Source organism: Myotis lucifugus, unplaced genomic scaffold, assembly GCF_000147115.1.
Source record: "Myotis lucifugus unplaced genomic scaffold, Myoluc2.0 scaffold_3078, whole genome shotgun sequence".
Classification (NCBI taxonomy): Eukaryota; Metazoa; Chordata; class Mammalia; order Chiroptera; family Vespertilionidae; genus Myotis; species Myotis lucifugus.
In genome coordinates this window covers 1-16,788 of record NW_005874126.1, presented here as the reverse complement: position 1 = coordinate 16,788, position 16,788 = coordinate 1, and the positions used below count along the sequence as shown (strand labels likewise).

General features: G+C 56.2%; 1 protein-coding gene across 1 annotated transcript; it reads right to left on the bottom strand.

Moving 5' to 3' along the window:
- Positions 1–286: 286 nt before the first annotated feature.
- On the bottom strand, positions 287–16,208 carry LOC102430512 (calpain-1 catalytic subunit; the record flags this gene model as incomplete). Its single annotated transcript, XM_006108668.2, has 18 exons — positions 287–1,015; positions 1,350–1,408; positions 1,725–1,841; positions 2,241–2,319; positions 2,568–2,636; positions 3,027–3,091; positions 3,717–3,774; positions 3,999–4,064; positions 4,665–4,704; positions 4,790–5,001; positions 5,739–5,750; positions 6,109–6,290; positions 14,399–14,559; positions 14,693–14,767; positions 15,043–15,128; positions 15,430–15,513; positions 15,791–15,959; positions 16,045–16,208. Coding segments are annotated over 18 exons (1,725 nt in total), but the record flags the coding sequence as incomplete, so codon positions are not given.
- Positions 16,209–16,788: the final 580 nt, after the last annotated feature.

Sequence of the window (16,788 nt, the reverse complement as noted above, 5' to 3'; positions counted from 1 at the left end):
GCCAGGCTCCCAGAGCGGCCAGAGCAGCTTACATAAGCTGCAGGTGTCTGGGTCACAGTCCCCCCAGGAGGACCTGAAGGAGGCTCTGTGCTCTGGGGAGCTTCCTGGGGGGTCGGGATTGTGCTAAGTAGGGGTTCTGGTTTCAGCCAGAGCCTCACAGGCCGGAGCGAGCCAGGAAGGCAGAAGTCGGGCCTCCAGGGCGGCCAGGAGGGTGGGCAGGTCCAGCAGGCCACCTGCCAGGTCCCGGGGCGGCAGCCTGGGGCAGGAACACAGTCCAGAGACAGACACGGGGCCTTTCTCCTTTATTATTTGAGGTTTCTCTGCATGGAAACACGAGCCCCCACACACCCAGGCCCAGGTGCCTCTGGCACCCCCATAGTAGTATACCAGTACCAGAGTCCCCTTTAAATTCACCGATATAAAAAAGGAGGGAGGGAGGGAGGGGAGAAGGGAGGGCCTGACCACCCCCTGGGCCAGGCAGCTCCGTGGGGCAGAGGGGGGCGTTGGCTTCTGCACAGGAAGGGACAGGCGTTCCCAGCCCTGGGGAGGGGGCCCGGCTGGGAGGGGGCTCTGCACACTATGATACAGACGGTGCAGAGCTAGTGGTTATGGTTTAAAGTCCGCAGGTAAGGCCAGGTGGCTGGTCTCTGGAGTGAGGGCAGAGGACACATTAAGATGCTGGGAGGCCAGGGCTGTCAGCGCCCCCAGGAGCCCCACCCCGAGGCAGGAACAAGCGAAAGCTGCCTTCCTGGCTTGGCGACGGGAGGGGCTGGGCACGTCCACCTGAGCCCATGGTCCGAGGAGCAGGGGGGCCACACAGCTCTGCCCAGAGCAGATGGACCGTGGCGGCTGGGAGGTGAGGGGACAGAGGCCACTGCCCGCTCCGAGGAAGGCACTTGCAGCTGGCGTGGCCGGGCGCGGCGTGGTGGGAAGGCAGAGCTTGGCAGATGACGAGGGAGAGGAACGCAGCCCGGGGCCTCACCCCTGCTCATGCAAACATGGTCAGCTGTAGCCACTGCGGTGGAGGGAGGGGAGAGAGGAGACGGGTCAGCGGGGCCACTCCAAGCCCAGCCTCCCAGCCCCATGGCTCAGGCACCACCATCTCTCAGCCCCCTGACAGCGACCCTCTTGGGGGGTAGAGGAGGGCCACTTCCTTACCTCCTCCACCCTGGGAGGCCGGCTGCTGGCTCCTGCAGAGGCCTCCAGGGGCCTGGCTTCCCTTCCCAGGACCCGACACCCCACCCCATCCTTCCAGGACTCGGGGGGCCTGGCCTTGAGGGCTGGCTCTGAGGCCACAGGCTCCACCGCCCCCCGAGGTCCTTCCCCGACCTGGCCCAGGAGGTTCCCACCTGAAACAGGTCGAAGGTCACGACTCCATCCAGATCTGTGTCCAGAGTTTTGAAAAACCCTGTGGTTCAAGAAAAGATGACATGGGGCTGAGAATTCTGGGGGAGCATTCCTGCAGGCCTCCCCTCCTGCCTCACCCCCACCTCCCCACAGCACCCCAAGCTCTCACCCACCACAGCCATTAGAGGCTCTTCCTGCTGCCCAAGAGCCGCCCCCCCCACCCAACCACACACACACACACACACACACACACACACACACACATGCACACAGGTCTCCGGGCACTCAGCCCTGGGGCTCCACCCGAGACCTTGGCCTCCCTGGTAGGTGCCATGCAGGGTCTACACCCGGAGGTAGGAGCTGAGTGGGACACTCACGGAACATGGTCTCCAGTCGCACCAGGCAGCACACGAAGTTGTCAAAGTCCACGGCCAGGTCAGGCTCGGAGTAGCGGGTGATAATGAGCTCATACAGCTTCTTGTTGAGCTTGAAGCCTGGCCCAGGGGAGCAGGTGAGAGCCAGGGAGGCACAGCCCAGCCCCAGGGGGCAGGGAGGGGACCAGGGCTGGAAGGGTGAACCCTCGGGTCTCTCCAACGGAGGCTGTGGCTGCTCCATCTCTCCCTGCTGTGTGGCCTCGGGCCAGTCACTCTCCCTCTCTGAGCCTCACTTTCCTCTGAGCACAGTGGGAACAATAAAAGCCTCTACCCTCATAGCTGCACCGAGGACAGAAGTAAATGCTGCTACCACCCAGCTCGGAAGCCGTGGGGAAAGGGCAGAAGAGGGCTGTTCCCGCACCACCACCATCGCCACCATCACCACAGGGACAAGGGCCAATTGTCAGGGAGGCGGCCTGGGGCCATCTGCCTGGGGCCCCACAGGTGCCCCAGCCTCACCTGCAGACTCGATGGCCATCCGCATCTCGTAGGCGCTCATGCTGCCCGACTTGTCCAAGTCAAACTTCCGGAAGATGGACTGGGGCGGGGAGCAGAGGGTGAGGGCTCAGCCGAGACAGCCAGCCCTTCCGGTCCGCCCCAGGGTGGGGATTGTGGAGGGGAGGAGGGAGGCCAAAAAGGGGGGTCAGTTGCTGGGGCACGTGGGCTCCGGAGAACCAGGCCTGAGGTGGGACCTGGGCCATCAGTCAGCCTGCAGCTGGCCTGGCCCTGCTGCGACTCAGGCCGCAGAGGAGGGGGACGGCGGTGCAGCCGGCAGGGGCCACCTACCAGGTAATTCCGGATGCGGTTCCACAGGATGTTGAACTCCACTAGGCCCAGCTTCCCGTTGCCGTCCCGCTGGGCAGCCGTTAAGGGAAAACCCCACAGCTGAAACCCCACCGCTGGGAGAAGGGGAGACTGGCCGCAGAGAGCGCCAGGAACAGCAGGACCCGAGGACAGCCAGCCGTGGCCAGCCCGGCCCTGCCCTCTGAGCCTGGGTGGGCCGGGAGGTGCAGAAAGAGCACCAGCCTGAGGGCCACTCGGGGACGCGGGCCCTGCTCCACCTCTCACTTGACACCAGGCCCGTGACTCAGTTTCCGCTTCCCAATCGATGGGATGACGCCCAGAAGGCACCGGTCCACCCGCACTGCACAGAGCTCTGTCCCTTTCTCTGCCCCACTCCTGGGACGAGTCCCCCAGCCCCCTTCCCTCGCCTGCACCCCACCCGCACGCCCCGCGGCAGGATACGTCCATGAGGTTGACCATGCTGCGGCAGGACTCCAGGCTGAAGCCCTTGGTCCGCAGGTCTTTGTCTGCAAGAAAAAGCAGTTCCAGCGCCCGGCCCAGCGAGCTCCCTGGGCCCGGCCCGGGGCAGTGCCACCAGGTGGGACAGGATCAGGGAGGCACCATCCCTGTCGCCTGGCGAGTAAAATCCTGCAGGTAGGGGTCTGCCTCAGGCTCCAGGGAGAGAAGAGAAGGGTTCTGAGCCTAGGGAGCAGCAGGGCCGGAGGTCGGAGGTCAGAGGTCAGAAGGGGGGCAAAGGGAAGGTTGGTGGAGCTGCCTTCGGTTGTGCACATCGGGGGGTGAGCCAGCTCTGCTCCCAAGCCCCTCGGCCTGGCCCGGGTGCATCTTCCGGGAGGAAGGGGTCCTGTATGTTGGCACTAAGGTGCTGGCAGCGGCTAAGCTTCTAATCACAGGGCACCGCTCAGGCACAGAGAATGTGGCCCAGCAAGACGGCGCGAGGCGTTTGGGAGGAAAGTGGGGATGAGCAGGGCTCAGGAAGGTGGTGGAAGGTTCCCCACCCACGAAGACCAAGGGGCCGGGGTCAGCTCAGCGAGGGAGCAGACGCCTGGGTTGTGGGCTTCGGAGGAAACGGGGGTGGGGTGGGGTGGGGTGGGGCAGGACGCAGGGTGCAGAGCAGCCGCTCGGGACGCTCACGTTTGCTGATGATCCTGTTGAGGATGGTCTGCAGCTCCTTGACGCTGATCTCCAGGTCCTGGGGGGGGAAGGGAGGATGGCACCCGCCCTGGGGAGAGGCTGCCCCCCCATGCCCAGAGGCCCCTCCACCACGGGCTGCCCCCCATGCCCAGAGGCCCCTCCACCACGGGCTGCCCCCCATGCCCAGAGGCCCCTCCACCACAGGCTGCCCCCCATGCCCAAAGGCCCCTCCAACACGGGCTGCCCCCCATGCCGAGGCCCCTCCACCACGCCCCAACCTACCTCCCCTGCCAGCTGTCTGAAGAGGGTCTTGAAGCTCTCATCAATCTCCCCTTCTGAGAGCACTTGCTGGTTGGAGAAGGGGGAGCAGGTCAGGGACCCCCCAGCCCGGCCCCCGCATGGGCAGCAACTAGAGGCAGGGCTGGGACCACCCGTTAGCTGGCTGTCGCTTCACCTCTCTGAGCCTGGCTCTTCTCTGTAAGATGGGGGTCTAGTCCCCACTACCCCCTGCTCAGGATTCTGTGGCTTAAGTGAGGAGGGTGCAGTTCAGCTCAGGGATGAAGGGTGAGCTTTGGCTTCCGGCTGCGCTACCGGAGCAAATTCCTTAACCTCTCTGAACCCGAGCTTCCCGCTGAGGGGGAGGGTGACCGCACCCTGACAAGGTTGTTGCGGAGGACACAGGGTGACTTGGGAAAGACCTCAGCAGGGTCCCAGCAGAGAGCGAGAGACCAGGGACCCGCACCCCCACCACGATTATCACAAAGGCCTCCACACGCAAACTGTGAAGTGCTGGGCTAACGAGGAGTCAGCATTCTTCTAATGGCTCCTGCCAGAGGGGGCTCTGCCAGGCCAGACGGCGCCCGGGCACACGGGACGCCCAGGGCCCATCACACCCCCGGGCGGAGGAGAGGAGCAAGGCGGGGTGGGGGTGGGGGGCAGGACACGTACCTCGTCAGGAAGATTGGCCTGGACCTGGTCGTCCAGCTCCCTGTGGAGGGTGGGGAGAAAGGGGCCAGTCAGGGGCAGCAGGGAGCCTGTGGGGACAGGAGGTAAGGACAGGGCCCACGACTCACTCGGTCCCGGCGCTCTTCTCCGAAAAGAAGCGCAGCACAAAGTCGCCCTCCTTGTTGGGCTCGAAGGTGGAGGGCACCACCACGTACTCCCCGGGCGGCAGGCGGAAGCGGGTGCTGACCTCCCGCAGGTTGATGAACTGCTCTGATCGGGCCCGAGACGAGTTGGCCAGGAAGAAGTCACGCTTCAGGTGCACGGCCGGCTGGCCCACCAGCTGGTGGAGGGGAAGGAGGGAGTGGGGGCTGCAGCTGCCCGCTCAGCCCACCCTGAGGAGCTGCCCCCAGACCCAGAGCCCGGGCCCCAAGTCCTGGCCGAGCGCCTGGAGAGCTGGATCAGGGCTCAGTCACCCATCGGCTGCATGACCCTGACAAGTCATGTTGTCTGTTTCTTTACCTGTAAAACGGGGTACTGATCCTGCCTGCCGCACGGGGTTCGGGTGGATGCAGGTACGATAACCATGCAATAACGGTCTCATTACCACTCGGAGCTTCCCCGTGTCAGACTCCGTCCCTCATTTAGCGCTCATGACAGCCCCGGGGGGTGGTGCTCCCGTGCCCATTTCACAGCCACTGACATCGAGGCTTAAAGCTTCAGCAACTTGCAGAACGCTCAGCCATCCACCCCCTGCCCCTAACCAGTGCCCCAGAGGCTGCAGCCAAGACTCATGCAGTGGAAACAGGAAGACAGGAAGAGCCGGGGTGTGCATGTTGGGTGGGGCTCTGAGGGCCAGGGTTCAAATCCAGCTCCCTCACGTGTCACTTGCTCTGACTCCCAGGAGAGCAGTTTGCTCTGCCCACGGAACAGTGGGTGAGGGTCTGGGGGCACGTGGTGAGCAGTAAAACGAGGTGACTCCTTAGTGTGGGCGGGCCACGGTTCTGCTCCCCTCTGGGCACCAGCAGGCATGTGTGTTCAGGGGCGTGTAAATCCGGGTGAATCACGTGCCACACCTACCTCTGGAGGAACCTACAAGAGAGACAGGGAGGTTAGAGAATCGGAGCCGAAGTCTGGCCCAGAAGCTGCCTTTCAGGTGTCAGCTAAGTCAGCTCCCTCTTCCCAAGAGCAGCCTCTGGGACATCTCCCGCCCGCCCCCCCCTCACGGGATGAATTTTAGGCCCCTGCCCGCCCCAAGCCTGGCCGAGGGCCTCAGCAGGTGCCTCCCTGGGCTCCTGGGCTCCTGCTCAGGGGCGTGATTCACCCCCCGCCCCCCGCCCCCTGGGGCTCAGGATGGGCAGGCTGTCCTCTGGCGCCCCCTGGCGGACCTCGCCTGCTGTGGGCGGGCGCCAGCCATTCAGCCGGGTGTCGGCGTCTTCCACCTGCTCACCTCGTACACGGCGAAGCCAATGGTCTCCATGTCGCGGCCGAAGCGGCGCTCCCGGCGGCGGTGCTTCTGCATGAGCGCCAGGACGAAGCTGCAGCCTGACTCTCGACCCCCGTAGTCGTCCTCGTTCACGTCGTCCGTCTCCTCCAGCCGGATCTTGAACTGGGGGTTCACCCAGAAGGTGGCTGCCGGAGGGGAAGAGGTGAGGATCAGAGGAGCAGGGCCAGGCCGGACCCCCAAGCCTTGTCCTCCCCCGTGTGCCTCTCCATTCATCCATTCGTTTAACCGAGTGCCACAGGGAGCCCCGTGGCAGACAGGCAGCGGGGACACTGTCCTCGCCCTCGAGAGCTCACATGCCTGACAGGGAGGCAAAGCCAGGTCAGTGAGCAGAACAATCACAGAGAATACGCAGCCGAATGGTCAGGGAGGGCGTTTAAGCTGAGAAGTGAAGGGGGGGCCCTGGGAGGCCCTGGGAAGCAGGAGCCAGGCAGAGGGAGAACTAAGCCCCACACACAGCCGGGCGCCGGTGTCTAACGTGGCGCCAAGTTCCAGTGAGCACCAGGCACCCAGGGAGGTGGCAGAGGTTTGCAGAAGCCGCAGCGGTGCTGAGGAGTGTGGATTGAATCAAAGAGCAAAAGAACCTTCTGACAGCCCAGCTGGCCTGGCTCAGTGGTTGAGCATAGACCCATGAACCAGGAGGTCGGGGTTCCATTCCCGGTCAGGGCACATGCCTGGGTTGTAGGCTGGATCCCCAGTAGGGGGCATGCAGGAGGCAGCCAGTCAGTGATTATCTCTCATCATTGATGTTTCCATCTATCTCTCCCTCTCCTTTCCTCTCTCTGAAATCAATAAAAGTATATTTTCTTTAAAAAAATCACAAGACCAGATTATCAAACTATATGACCAAGCCATGGTTCTCAAAACTGCCTGGTACTGGCACAAGAACAGATATATAGACCAATGGAACAGAACAGAGAACCCAGGAATCGACACAAGCTATTATGCTCGATTAATATTTGACAAAGGAGGCAAGAGCATACAATGGAGTCAAGACAATCTCTTCAATAAATGGTGCTGGGAAATTTGGTCAGATACATGCAAAAAAAAAAAAAATGAAATTAGATCACCAACTTACACCATACACAAAAACAAACTCAAAGTGGCTAAAGGACTTAAATGTAAGATGGGAAACCATAAAAATCCTACAAGACTCCATAGGCAGCAAAATAGCAGACATATGTCATAGCAATATTTTTACAGACACAGCTCCTAGGGCAATGGAGACTAAAGAGAAAATAAACAAGTGGGACTACATCAAAATAAAAAGCTTCTGCACAGCAAAAGAAACCATCAACAAAACAAGAAAGCCCACTGCATGGGAGAACATATTTGCAAATGATATTTCCAATAAGGGTTTAATCTCCAAAATTTACAGAGAACTCATACAACTTAACAAAAGGAAGATGCAGCCTGACTAATCCTCAAAAAATGGGCAAAGAATCTAAATAGACACTTTTCGAAAGAGGACATACAGAAGGCCCAGAAACATATGAAAACATGCTCAAAGTCACTAATCATCTGAGAGATGCAAATCAAAACAACAATGAGGTACCATCTCACACCTGTCAGACTGGCTATCATCAACAAATCAACAAATGACAAGTGCTGACGAGGATGCGGAGAAAAAGGAACCCTCGTGCACTGCTGGTGGGAATGCAGACTGGTGCAGCCACTGTGGAGAACAGTATGGTGTTTCCTCAAAAAGTTAAAAACGGAACTCCCATTTGACCCAGTAATCCCACTTCTAGGAACATATCCCAACAAACCAGAAACACCAATCAGAAAGGATATATGCACCCCTCTGTTCATAGCAGCACAATTTACAATAGCTAAGATTTGAAAACAGCCTAAGTGCCCATCAGCAGATGAGTGGATTAAAAAACTGTGGTACATCTACACAATGGAATACTACGCCACTATATAAAAGAAGGAACTTTTTCCATTTGCAACAGCATGGATGGAACTGGAGAGCATTATGGTAAGCGAAATAAGCCAGTCGGAGAAAGATAAATATCACATGATCTCACTCATATGTGGAATATAATGATCAACATAATTTGATGAACAAAAATAAAGCCAGAGACAAATGGCAGGGGAGGTGGGGGTGGGGGGGTGTTAGAGAGCAACCAAAGAACTTGTACGCATGCAAATTAGCATAACCAATGGACAGACACTGCGGCGGTGGGGGCTTCCCCAGGTTTTGTTTAATGAAGTCAAATCTATTCCTGACAGATCTGACCCATTTTCACTGTTCTTGGCTAGCACTGTTTCAAAAATTCAAGAAAATGAAATATTCTGTAGAGCAGAAACTCCATAGTGGTGAATCTCTAAAATGAAGACATTGTTTTGCATGCTTGTGTCCTGCCTTAAGTCACTTTAAGGATTTTGAAAATAAACTTCAATATGTTTTGCCCTAGCCGGTTACTCAGTGGATAGAGCGTCAGCCTGCGAACTGAAAGGTCCCAGGTTCGATTCCGGTCAAGGGCACATGCCCAGGTTGTGGGCTCGGTCCCCAGTGGGGGACTTGCAGGAGGCAGCCGATCCGTGATTTTCTCTTATCATGGATGTTTCTATCTCTCTCTCTCTCCCTCTCCCTTCCTCTCTGAAATCAATAAAAATTTTTTTAAAAAAGAAAGAAAGAAAAAGAACTTCTGACAGACGTGCATAGGAGGGGCATGATTGGGTTAGGATTTTTTAATTAACTTATTTTTAAATTCAGACAAGGGTGTTGATGAATTTGTTGATCCTAAAATGAATTAGGATCCTAAAAGGCGCTGGAGCTGCTGTGGACAATGGCTGAGAAGAGGGTGAGGGAAAGCAGGGTCTGACAGGAGGCCCAGCGCAAAGGGTGGCGGGACTTGCACTTCTGGCCTTTGGTGATTCAGCTGCCTGAACAACCCCCTTGGCTAAAGCAACTAAGTGCTGGATAGAATACGCAAAATTTCTTTTTAAAGGCACAGCACCACCACCCCCAAAGTTGACATTAATAAAAAAGGTAGATAACAAGAGTTTTCAAGGATGTGGAGAAATCAGAACCTCACACACAGCTGCTGGGAGTGTAAACATGGTGCGGCCACTTTGGAAAATAGTCTGGCAGTCCCTCAGATGGCCAACACAGAGTTACCACGTGACCCTGCTGTTCAACTCCTAGGGATATATCCAAGGTAAATGGAAACATTTGTCCACACAAAAACTCGTATGTGAATCTTCATAGTAGCATTATCTATAATAGCCATATGGTAGGAAAAAACAATTTTCCATCAACTGATGAATGGATGGTAAAAGGTGGTATAACTAAACAAAGGAATATTATTTGGCAATAAAAAGGAATGAAGTACTGTTACATGCCATAACATGATGAACCTTGAAAACATGCTAAGTGAAAGAAACTAGACTCAAAGAACCACATAGTTCCATTTCTATGAAATAATGTTGATAATATTGTCCAGAACAGCCTGAGTGGAGGCTCAGTGGTTGAGCATTGACCCATGAACCAGGAGATGACCACGGTTTGATTCCCCGTCAGGGCACATGCCTGGGTTGTGGGCTCCATCCCCAGCAGGGGGCGTGCAGGAGGCAGCCGATGAATTGATCGATTTCTATCTCTCTATCCCTCTCCCTTCCTCTCTCTCTAAAATTCAATGAAAACATATTTTAAAAAATACTATACATCGGATCAACAAAGTCAGAAGACATTTCTTGTAAAGTCTAATATTGACAAATTCCTTACAGCATTAACAAAGACAAAAGAGGCAGCGCAAATAAGCAACACCATGAATAGAGGATAGCAACAGATGAGGTATCAGAATACATACAGGATAACTTTATGCCAATAATTTTGAAAACAGATGCAAAGGATAAACTCCTAAAAAAATACAACTCATAGCCCTAACCGGTTTGGCTCAGTGGATAGAGCGTCGGCCTGCGGACTCAAGAGTCCCAGGTTCGATTCCGGTCAAGGGCATGTACCTTGGTTGCGGGCACATACCCAGTAGGGGGTGTGCAGGAGGCAACTGATCGATGTTTCTAACTCTCTATCCCTCTCCCTTCCTCTCTGTAAAAAAATCAATAAAATATATTTTTTTAAAAATACAACTCAGAAGGGGGGGGGGGTAAGAGATCAACCGAAGGACTTATATGCATGCATATAAGCATAACCAATGGACATAAGACACTGGGGGGTAGGGGAGGCCAGGGGAATGTCAAGGGCGGGGGGAAAAAGGAGACATATGTAATACCCTTTGTAATACTTTAAGCAATAAAAAAAAATACAACTCATGGAAATAGGCTCAAGGGGAAATAGAAAACCTGGGTGATCCTATCACCATTAAAGATACGCAATATCAGAAGTTAATCTTCACAGGAAGACAGCTTTACAGACCAGTTCCCCCAAACGTTCAAGCAACCAATCATCCCCATCTCGCCAACTCTTCTAGAAAACAGAAAAAGAGAGAACACTTCCCAGTTCACTTTAGAAGCCAAATATAAATATAGCACCAACAGCAACGCCAGGCAAGGTCAGTATAAGAAAGGAAAATTACAGGCAAATCTCACTCATTAATGCAGATGTAAAGCTGTTGTACAAAAATGTTATGCGATGGTCCCTGCCCCGGTAGCGCTGTTGGTTATAGCGTCCTCCCGATATGACAAAATTGAGATTCAATCTCTGGCCAGGGCACATACAAGAATCAGTCAATGAACGCATAAATAAGTGGAACAACAAATCAGTGTTTCTCTCTCCCTTCCTCTCTAGCTCTAAAATCAACCAATAATTAAAATTAAATAAAAATGTTATGCTATGAATGCATTTTTATCTCAAAATGTAAGGTTGATTTAATATTATAAAAGTGGTAAGTGTAATTTACCATTTTGACAGATAAACAACACTCTACAGTCCTGGCCAGCATATTAAACAAGAATGCATAACATAGCCCTAGCTGGTTTGGCTCAGTGGATAGAGCATCAGCCCGTGGACTGAAGGGTTCTGGGTTCGATTCCAGTCAAGGGCACATGCCTGGGTTACAGGCTGGATCCCCAGTGTGGGGTGTGCAGGAGGCAGCCAATCAATGATTCTCTGTCATCATTGATGTCTCTATCCCTCTCTCTCCCTCTCCTTCTTCTCTAAAATCAATAAAAATATATTTTTAAAAAAGAATGCATAACAATAAAGTTATAAGAATTGGAAAAGAAGAAACTTGTCATTATTTGTAGATGCTATACTGTCAATTAGAAAACCAAAGAGAATTTACAGATAAATCCTTAAAATTAATTATTAACAAGTTTGTTGGATACAAAATGAATTTAAGGGAGAAAGAACCCAGCTAGCGTGGCTCAGTAGTTGAGCATAGAGTCAGACCTATGAACCAGGAGATCACGGTTTGATTCCCAGTCAGGGCACACCCCTGGGTTGTGGGCTCATTCCCCAATCAGCGCGCAGGAGGCAGCTGATCAATGATCCTCTCTCATCATTGATGTTTCTATCTCTCTCTCCCTCTCCCTACCGCTCTGAAATCAATAAAAATATACTTAAAAGACAGAGAGAAACATCAATTGGTGCTGAGGATCAAACAAATCAGCAACTCAGGCAGGAGATGTAATTTTAAAAGAGACACTATTTACAATAGCAACGAGATGACAGAATCTCCCCCTGGCTGGTGTGGCACCAAAAGGCTGACAGTTCGATTCCCGGTCAAGGCACATGTCTGGGTTGTGGCAGGGGGAGTGCAGGAGGCAGCTGATCCATGTTTCTCTCGTTCTCTCCCTTCCCCTCTCTCTAAAAATCAATTTAAAAATCTTAAATAAAAAAGATGATTTATAGAGTCTTTAGGAATAAACCTCAAAAGATGTATGAGCCCTGTAATGATGAAAATTATAAAATTTTGTCACATGACATTAAAGAAGGCCAAAATAAATAGAGATATACAGTAATCCTCCCTTATTCATGCGAGATACATTCCAAGACCCACATGGATGCCTGTAACCTCGGAGAGTAACCAAACCCTATAGAGTCTATGTTTTCCCCTATAAATACATACCTGTAATGAAGTTTAACTTATAAATTAGGCACAGTAAGAGATAACCAAAAATTACCACCAATAAAATAGAATAATTATAATAATATACTGTAATCAAAGTTATGTGAATGTGGTCTCTCTCAAAATACCTTACACTGTACTCCCCCTTCTGTTTATGGTGGCGTGAGGTGTCACAACGCCTATGTGGTGAGATGAAGTGAGTGGCGGCGCATGTGCTGTCCGAAGCAGCAGACGACGGCCAGGGCTACTGGGACACAGCGTTGTGGGTGTGGCAGGGGCCTGATAGCCTGGCTGCTACCGACGGGCAGGCAGCAGATACGGTGAGGACCAAAGGGATGATCCCCGTCCTGGGCCTGCCCGCCCAAGATTTCATCACGCTACTCAGAATGGCTCACGATTTCCAATTTATGAATTGTTTCTGAAATTTTCCGTTGAATATTTTCAGACCACGGTTGACTGTAAGTGAACTTGCTAAAAGCAAAAACACAGACGAGGGACTACTGCACCACATTCTTGGATAAGACTCAAAACTAGAAAGATGGCAATTCTCCCCAAATTGACCTATAGATGCAATGCCGTTCCCAATGAAATTCTCAGAAAGGTTTTTCGGAGGACTTGGTAAGCTGCTTCTAAAATCCACAAGGAAAATAAAAATGCAAGAATAGCAAAGAGACTCCCGAAGAAGAGATGGCCCTGTCGGACAGCAGGACTTCTTACAAAACTACGTCAGCGTGCTATTGGCAGAGGGACGGACCAAGGGGCCGAACGGAGGCCAAAGCAGACCCACGCGAACGAACGCGGGAGCTCCGTGAGGGGCAGGGAGGAAAGGCAGGCGTCTCAGTAAACGTACAGGGAACAGCGGTTGCCTATTTGGGAAAAGTGAAAGCAGATCCCCACGAGGGAGAAGGCTTCCAATAGAGGGCTGTGCGCTGAGAGCGGCTGGAGCACGCAGGGCGTGAGAACCGCAGGGGCGGGTCTGGCAGAGCCGAGGCTGAGTAACCCTCATAGAGCAATGGCAGCAGCGTGGCGAGGACGGCAGCTGGACGGGAGTGGGTGAAACACTGGACCAGAAGGAAGGAGACAGGAGCTGGGCAATTCCCGAGAAACGGCTGGGGAAGGGGGGCCACAGGAGGGTGTCTGCATAATGACGAGAGAGAAAGAGGTGATGGATGAAGGAGCAAGGCTTTCAGAGGTGGGGGGAACGGGGTCCCAAGCAGAGCTCGGGGTCCCCACGGGCAGGGACAGTTCTGCCACGGTCACAGGAGGGAAAGCAGTCAGGATGGCACAGGCCCAGACAGGCTGGGGGTGTGGGGGTGGGAATGTGAGGGGGTGGGAATGTGAGGGGGTGTCCCGCGCGATGAGGCCTTTCAATGACATGCCAGGCCAGGTGTGCAGATGAGTAACAGCGGAGGGAGGTTTGCGGGGAGAGCGGGACGGTGCTGACGAGCAGTGGGATTGCCGGGGGCGAGCCAAAGTGCTCATTTGAGGTTTGTGGCCGTGGGATTCCTCTCCAGCCACATGGGTGGCTCAGCTCGGACGGTGGCTGCGCCGAGTGAGAGGAGCAGAGGGAGCCAGGGGCCAGGAAACAGCTTGCAGGGACAAGACGAACCTGATGACTCTAACCTGGGAAGGAGAGGAAGGGAGGGAGGAAGAGGACCGCGCAAAAGCAGGGGGCTCAGCAGATCAGGGAGGTCAGGCTGAGGGCGGCAGGGAGGGGCTGAGAGGGCTGAAGGCGAGGCCAGGGAGGGAGGTCTGGATCCGCTCAGGGTGCTGGCTGGACGAGGGAAGGAGAAGCTGCTGCAGGCGAGGATGGCAAGGGACTGAGGGGCCCGTCCGTGGACTGGGTCACCCACATGGGTCCAGAAGCCCAGGGAAAGGTGACAGAGGGGTCAGTGGGCCCGGGGGCAGGTCTCAGATGGAGGAGTGACAGCAAGCGCTGGCTGGATCGCAACAAGTCTTCTTCCCTGGCTCGCAGCCTGGGCTCAGGCAGGATGGGGAGGCAAGCGTGGCTCCTTAGAATTTACAAGGACGTTCAACGTTTTACTCCTCAAAGCAATTCGAGAGGTCAGCACCCGCATCCCCGCGCACCGCGAGGACCTGGGGCTCAGCGGGACGCGCCCTGCCCGAGCCTTCCAGCCCGGAGGCGGGGCCCAGACCGCACCCCGTTTGTTAGCTCTGCGTGCAGGGGCTCAGGTCACCTGGGTAGTTCCGGCAGCCGCCCGCGGTGCTCCCCCGCCGCCAGGTGCCGTCGTAGAGGGTGGTGTTCCACTTGCGGAACCGCCGGCTCTTCAGGGCGTCGGGGGTCAGGTTGCAGATCTCCAGGCGGGTGAACTCACGCATGAAGTCTCGGAATGACATCCTGGGGGTCGAGGTGCAGAGGTGAGCCCCGGTCCCGGCCAGGACCCCGGGGGATGCAGCAGGCGCGGCTCCTGGGGTGTGGGCGGTGGGTGCAAGGTCCCGAGAGGGGCCAGGCTGAGGAGGCAGCTGCTCACCAGAACTCCCCGTCCTCCATCTTGATGCGGAGCTGCTCCCGCTCGTAAGGGTCCACGTTGTTCCACTCTGAGGAGCTGTGGGGAGAAGGGCCTCTGTCCCTGGGGCCTGTCCTCCCCTAGCCGAGGTCACGGTCAAGGTCAAGCCCCAAGATCCCAGTTCCAGGGGTGGCCTGACGAAGCTCACAGGCTGGGCCCAAGAGCCCAGGTGGCCTGAGCTTGGTCCCTGGGCCCAGGAACATGAGGACGGGCCCCTCTGCTCAATCCTGAGCCCACCCCAGGCTGGCAGTGCCCTGAGCAGAAATGCCAGGGGCACTGAGCAGCCGCCCCAGCCAGTGCCCCCTGCCCCTCACCCGTCACTCCAAGCTCCAGTCCACTCCACCTCGCCCCACGGGTTCCGCATCCGGATCAGGTTCACCATCTGGCCCATGTAGTTCACCTGTTCCCAGAGCTCCCATCAGCGCCTGCCCGGCGTGCCCTGTGACACCCCTTCCCGCCACGGCACCCGGCCTAGCCCGGCGCGGCACCCAGGCGCACCAGACCCAGCGGAGAAGCAGCTACGTACGCACACGACCGTCCGTCGAGGCAGGCCAGGACACACACCTCAGGAGAAGAGTCCCCAGGAGGCAAATAAGGGGCAACTGCAGGAGAGCCAGCCCCTCCCACAGGCCTGGTCTCGCCAGAGGGGGAAGGTCAGGCAAAGACGCGGGCAGCACCCTGTAGGGAAGGCCCCAGGGTACCTGCTTGGCCCCAGTCACGGAGTAGGCGTGGCCCTTCACCAGCTTCTTGAAGGTGACGGCCTCCATGTCCAGGACGCTGGAGATCTGCAAGGTCATGTGCTCTGGTCAGGGGCCAGGTTCCAGGGACCCGGTCAGCATCCCTACCCCCAGGCAGAGGTGAGCCCCGAGCATGAGGGTCCTGGACAGTCCCCCTTGTGGAAGGGAGTGGCAGGCAGGGACTCCGACCCCATCTAACCCAACACCTCCAAGTGCAGATGCTGCCCCTAGGAGGGGGCTGCCCGAGGGTTCTGCCAATGCCGCCAGGGTGGGGGGCTGGCACCCAGCCGGCCCCGTGCACACAGGAGGCCCGCCGGGCACTCACATCGATGGAGCAGCCCAGCAGGGAGCCCCGCTCCAGGGCCTTGATGATGATTTGGTAGAGGTCGCTGGGCGCCTTGCGCAGCTCATACCACTCGGTGACGCCGCCGGTGAAGTCCTCAAAGCCCTCGGAGGTGCTGCCTCCCGACAGGGCTTCGTAGCTGCCATTCACCCTGTGGGCGGCCCCGGGTCAGTGCTCCGGCACCACAGAGGACACTGCCCCGGGGTGGCCTGCAGCTGCCCCCCGGCCCCACTCACTTGGCGTAGGCCTTCTCGAGCAGGGCGCTCCAGAACTCGTTGCCTTGGGCCGAGTGCACGAACACCAGCTTCCCGTCCTTGGTGGGCAGCAGGTCATCCACGACCACGTCCACCCACTCCCCGAACTGCCACAGCTGTGGGGGGAGGGGGCACGGTGAGACCTGCTATGGGGTCCCCAAGCCTGAAGTCGCGCCTCCGTCTGCCGCTTACAAGACCAGGTATCCCAGAGCAAGTTAGGCCCCTGAGCCTCAGTTTCCCTGTCCATACAAGGGGGCCGCAGGGCCTTCCTCACGAGGAACACTAGCCCGATCCTGAAGGTAAAGCGCCCTATGAGGGCAGCACTGCTGCTATTCCGGAAACAGCCCGAGGTGTCAGTGGAGAGGTTGGAAGGCTCCCCCCTGGGCTCTGGGGAACTAGCCCCCTTTAGGGCACAGTCCCCACCTCTCCCCTCCGCATTCTAGGCCAGGGTGTGGGTGTGGGTGGGGGTGGGGGATACATATGCAGAGTGGGCGTGGACCAAAAATGTAGCACCCAGTCCTGCAACCACAGGATGGGCGGGGTGCCTGCAATCCTGGGGCTTGCTTCAGAGGTGCCAGAGGCCAGGTTCCCCAGAAGGGAGGCGTCCGGTTGCCCTGGGCCAGAAGCAGCCCCGTGCTGCTGAGAAGGAAGGTGTAGAACAATGGGGGAAGGGGGGCTGGTGCACCCAAGTAGCACGGGTAGTGGGGGAGCTGCTGGACCGGCCAA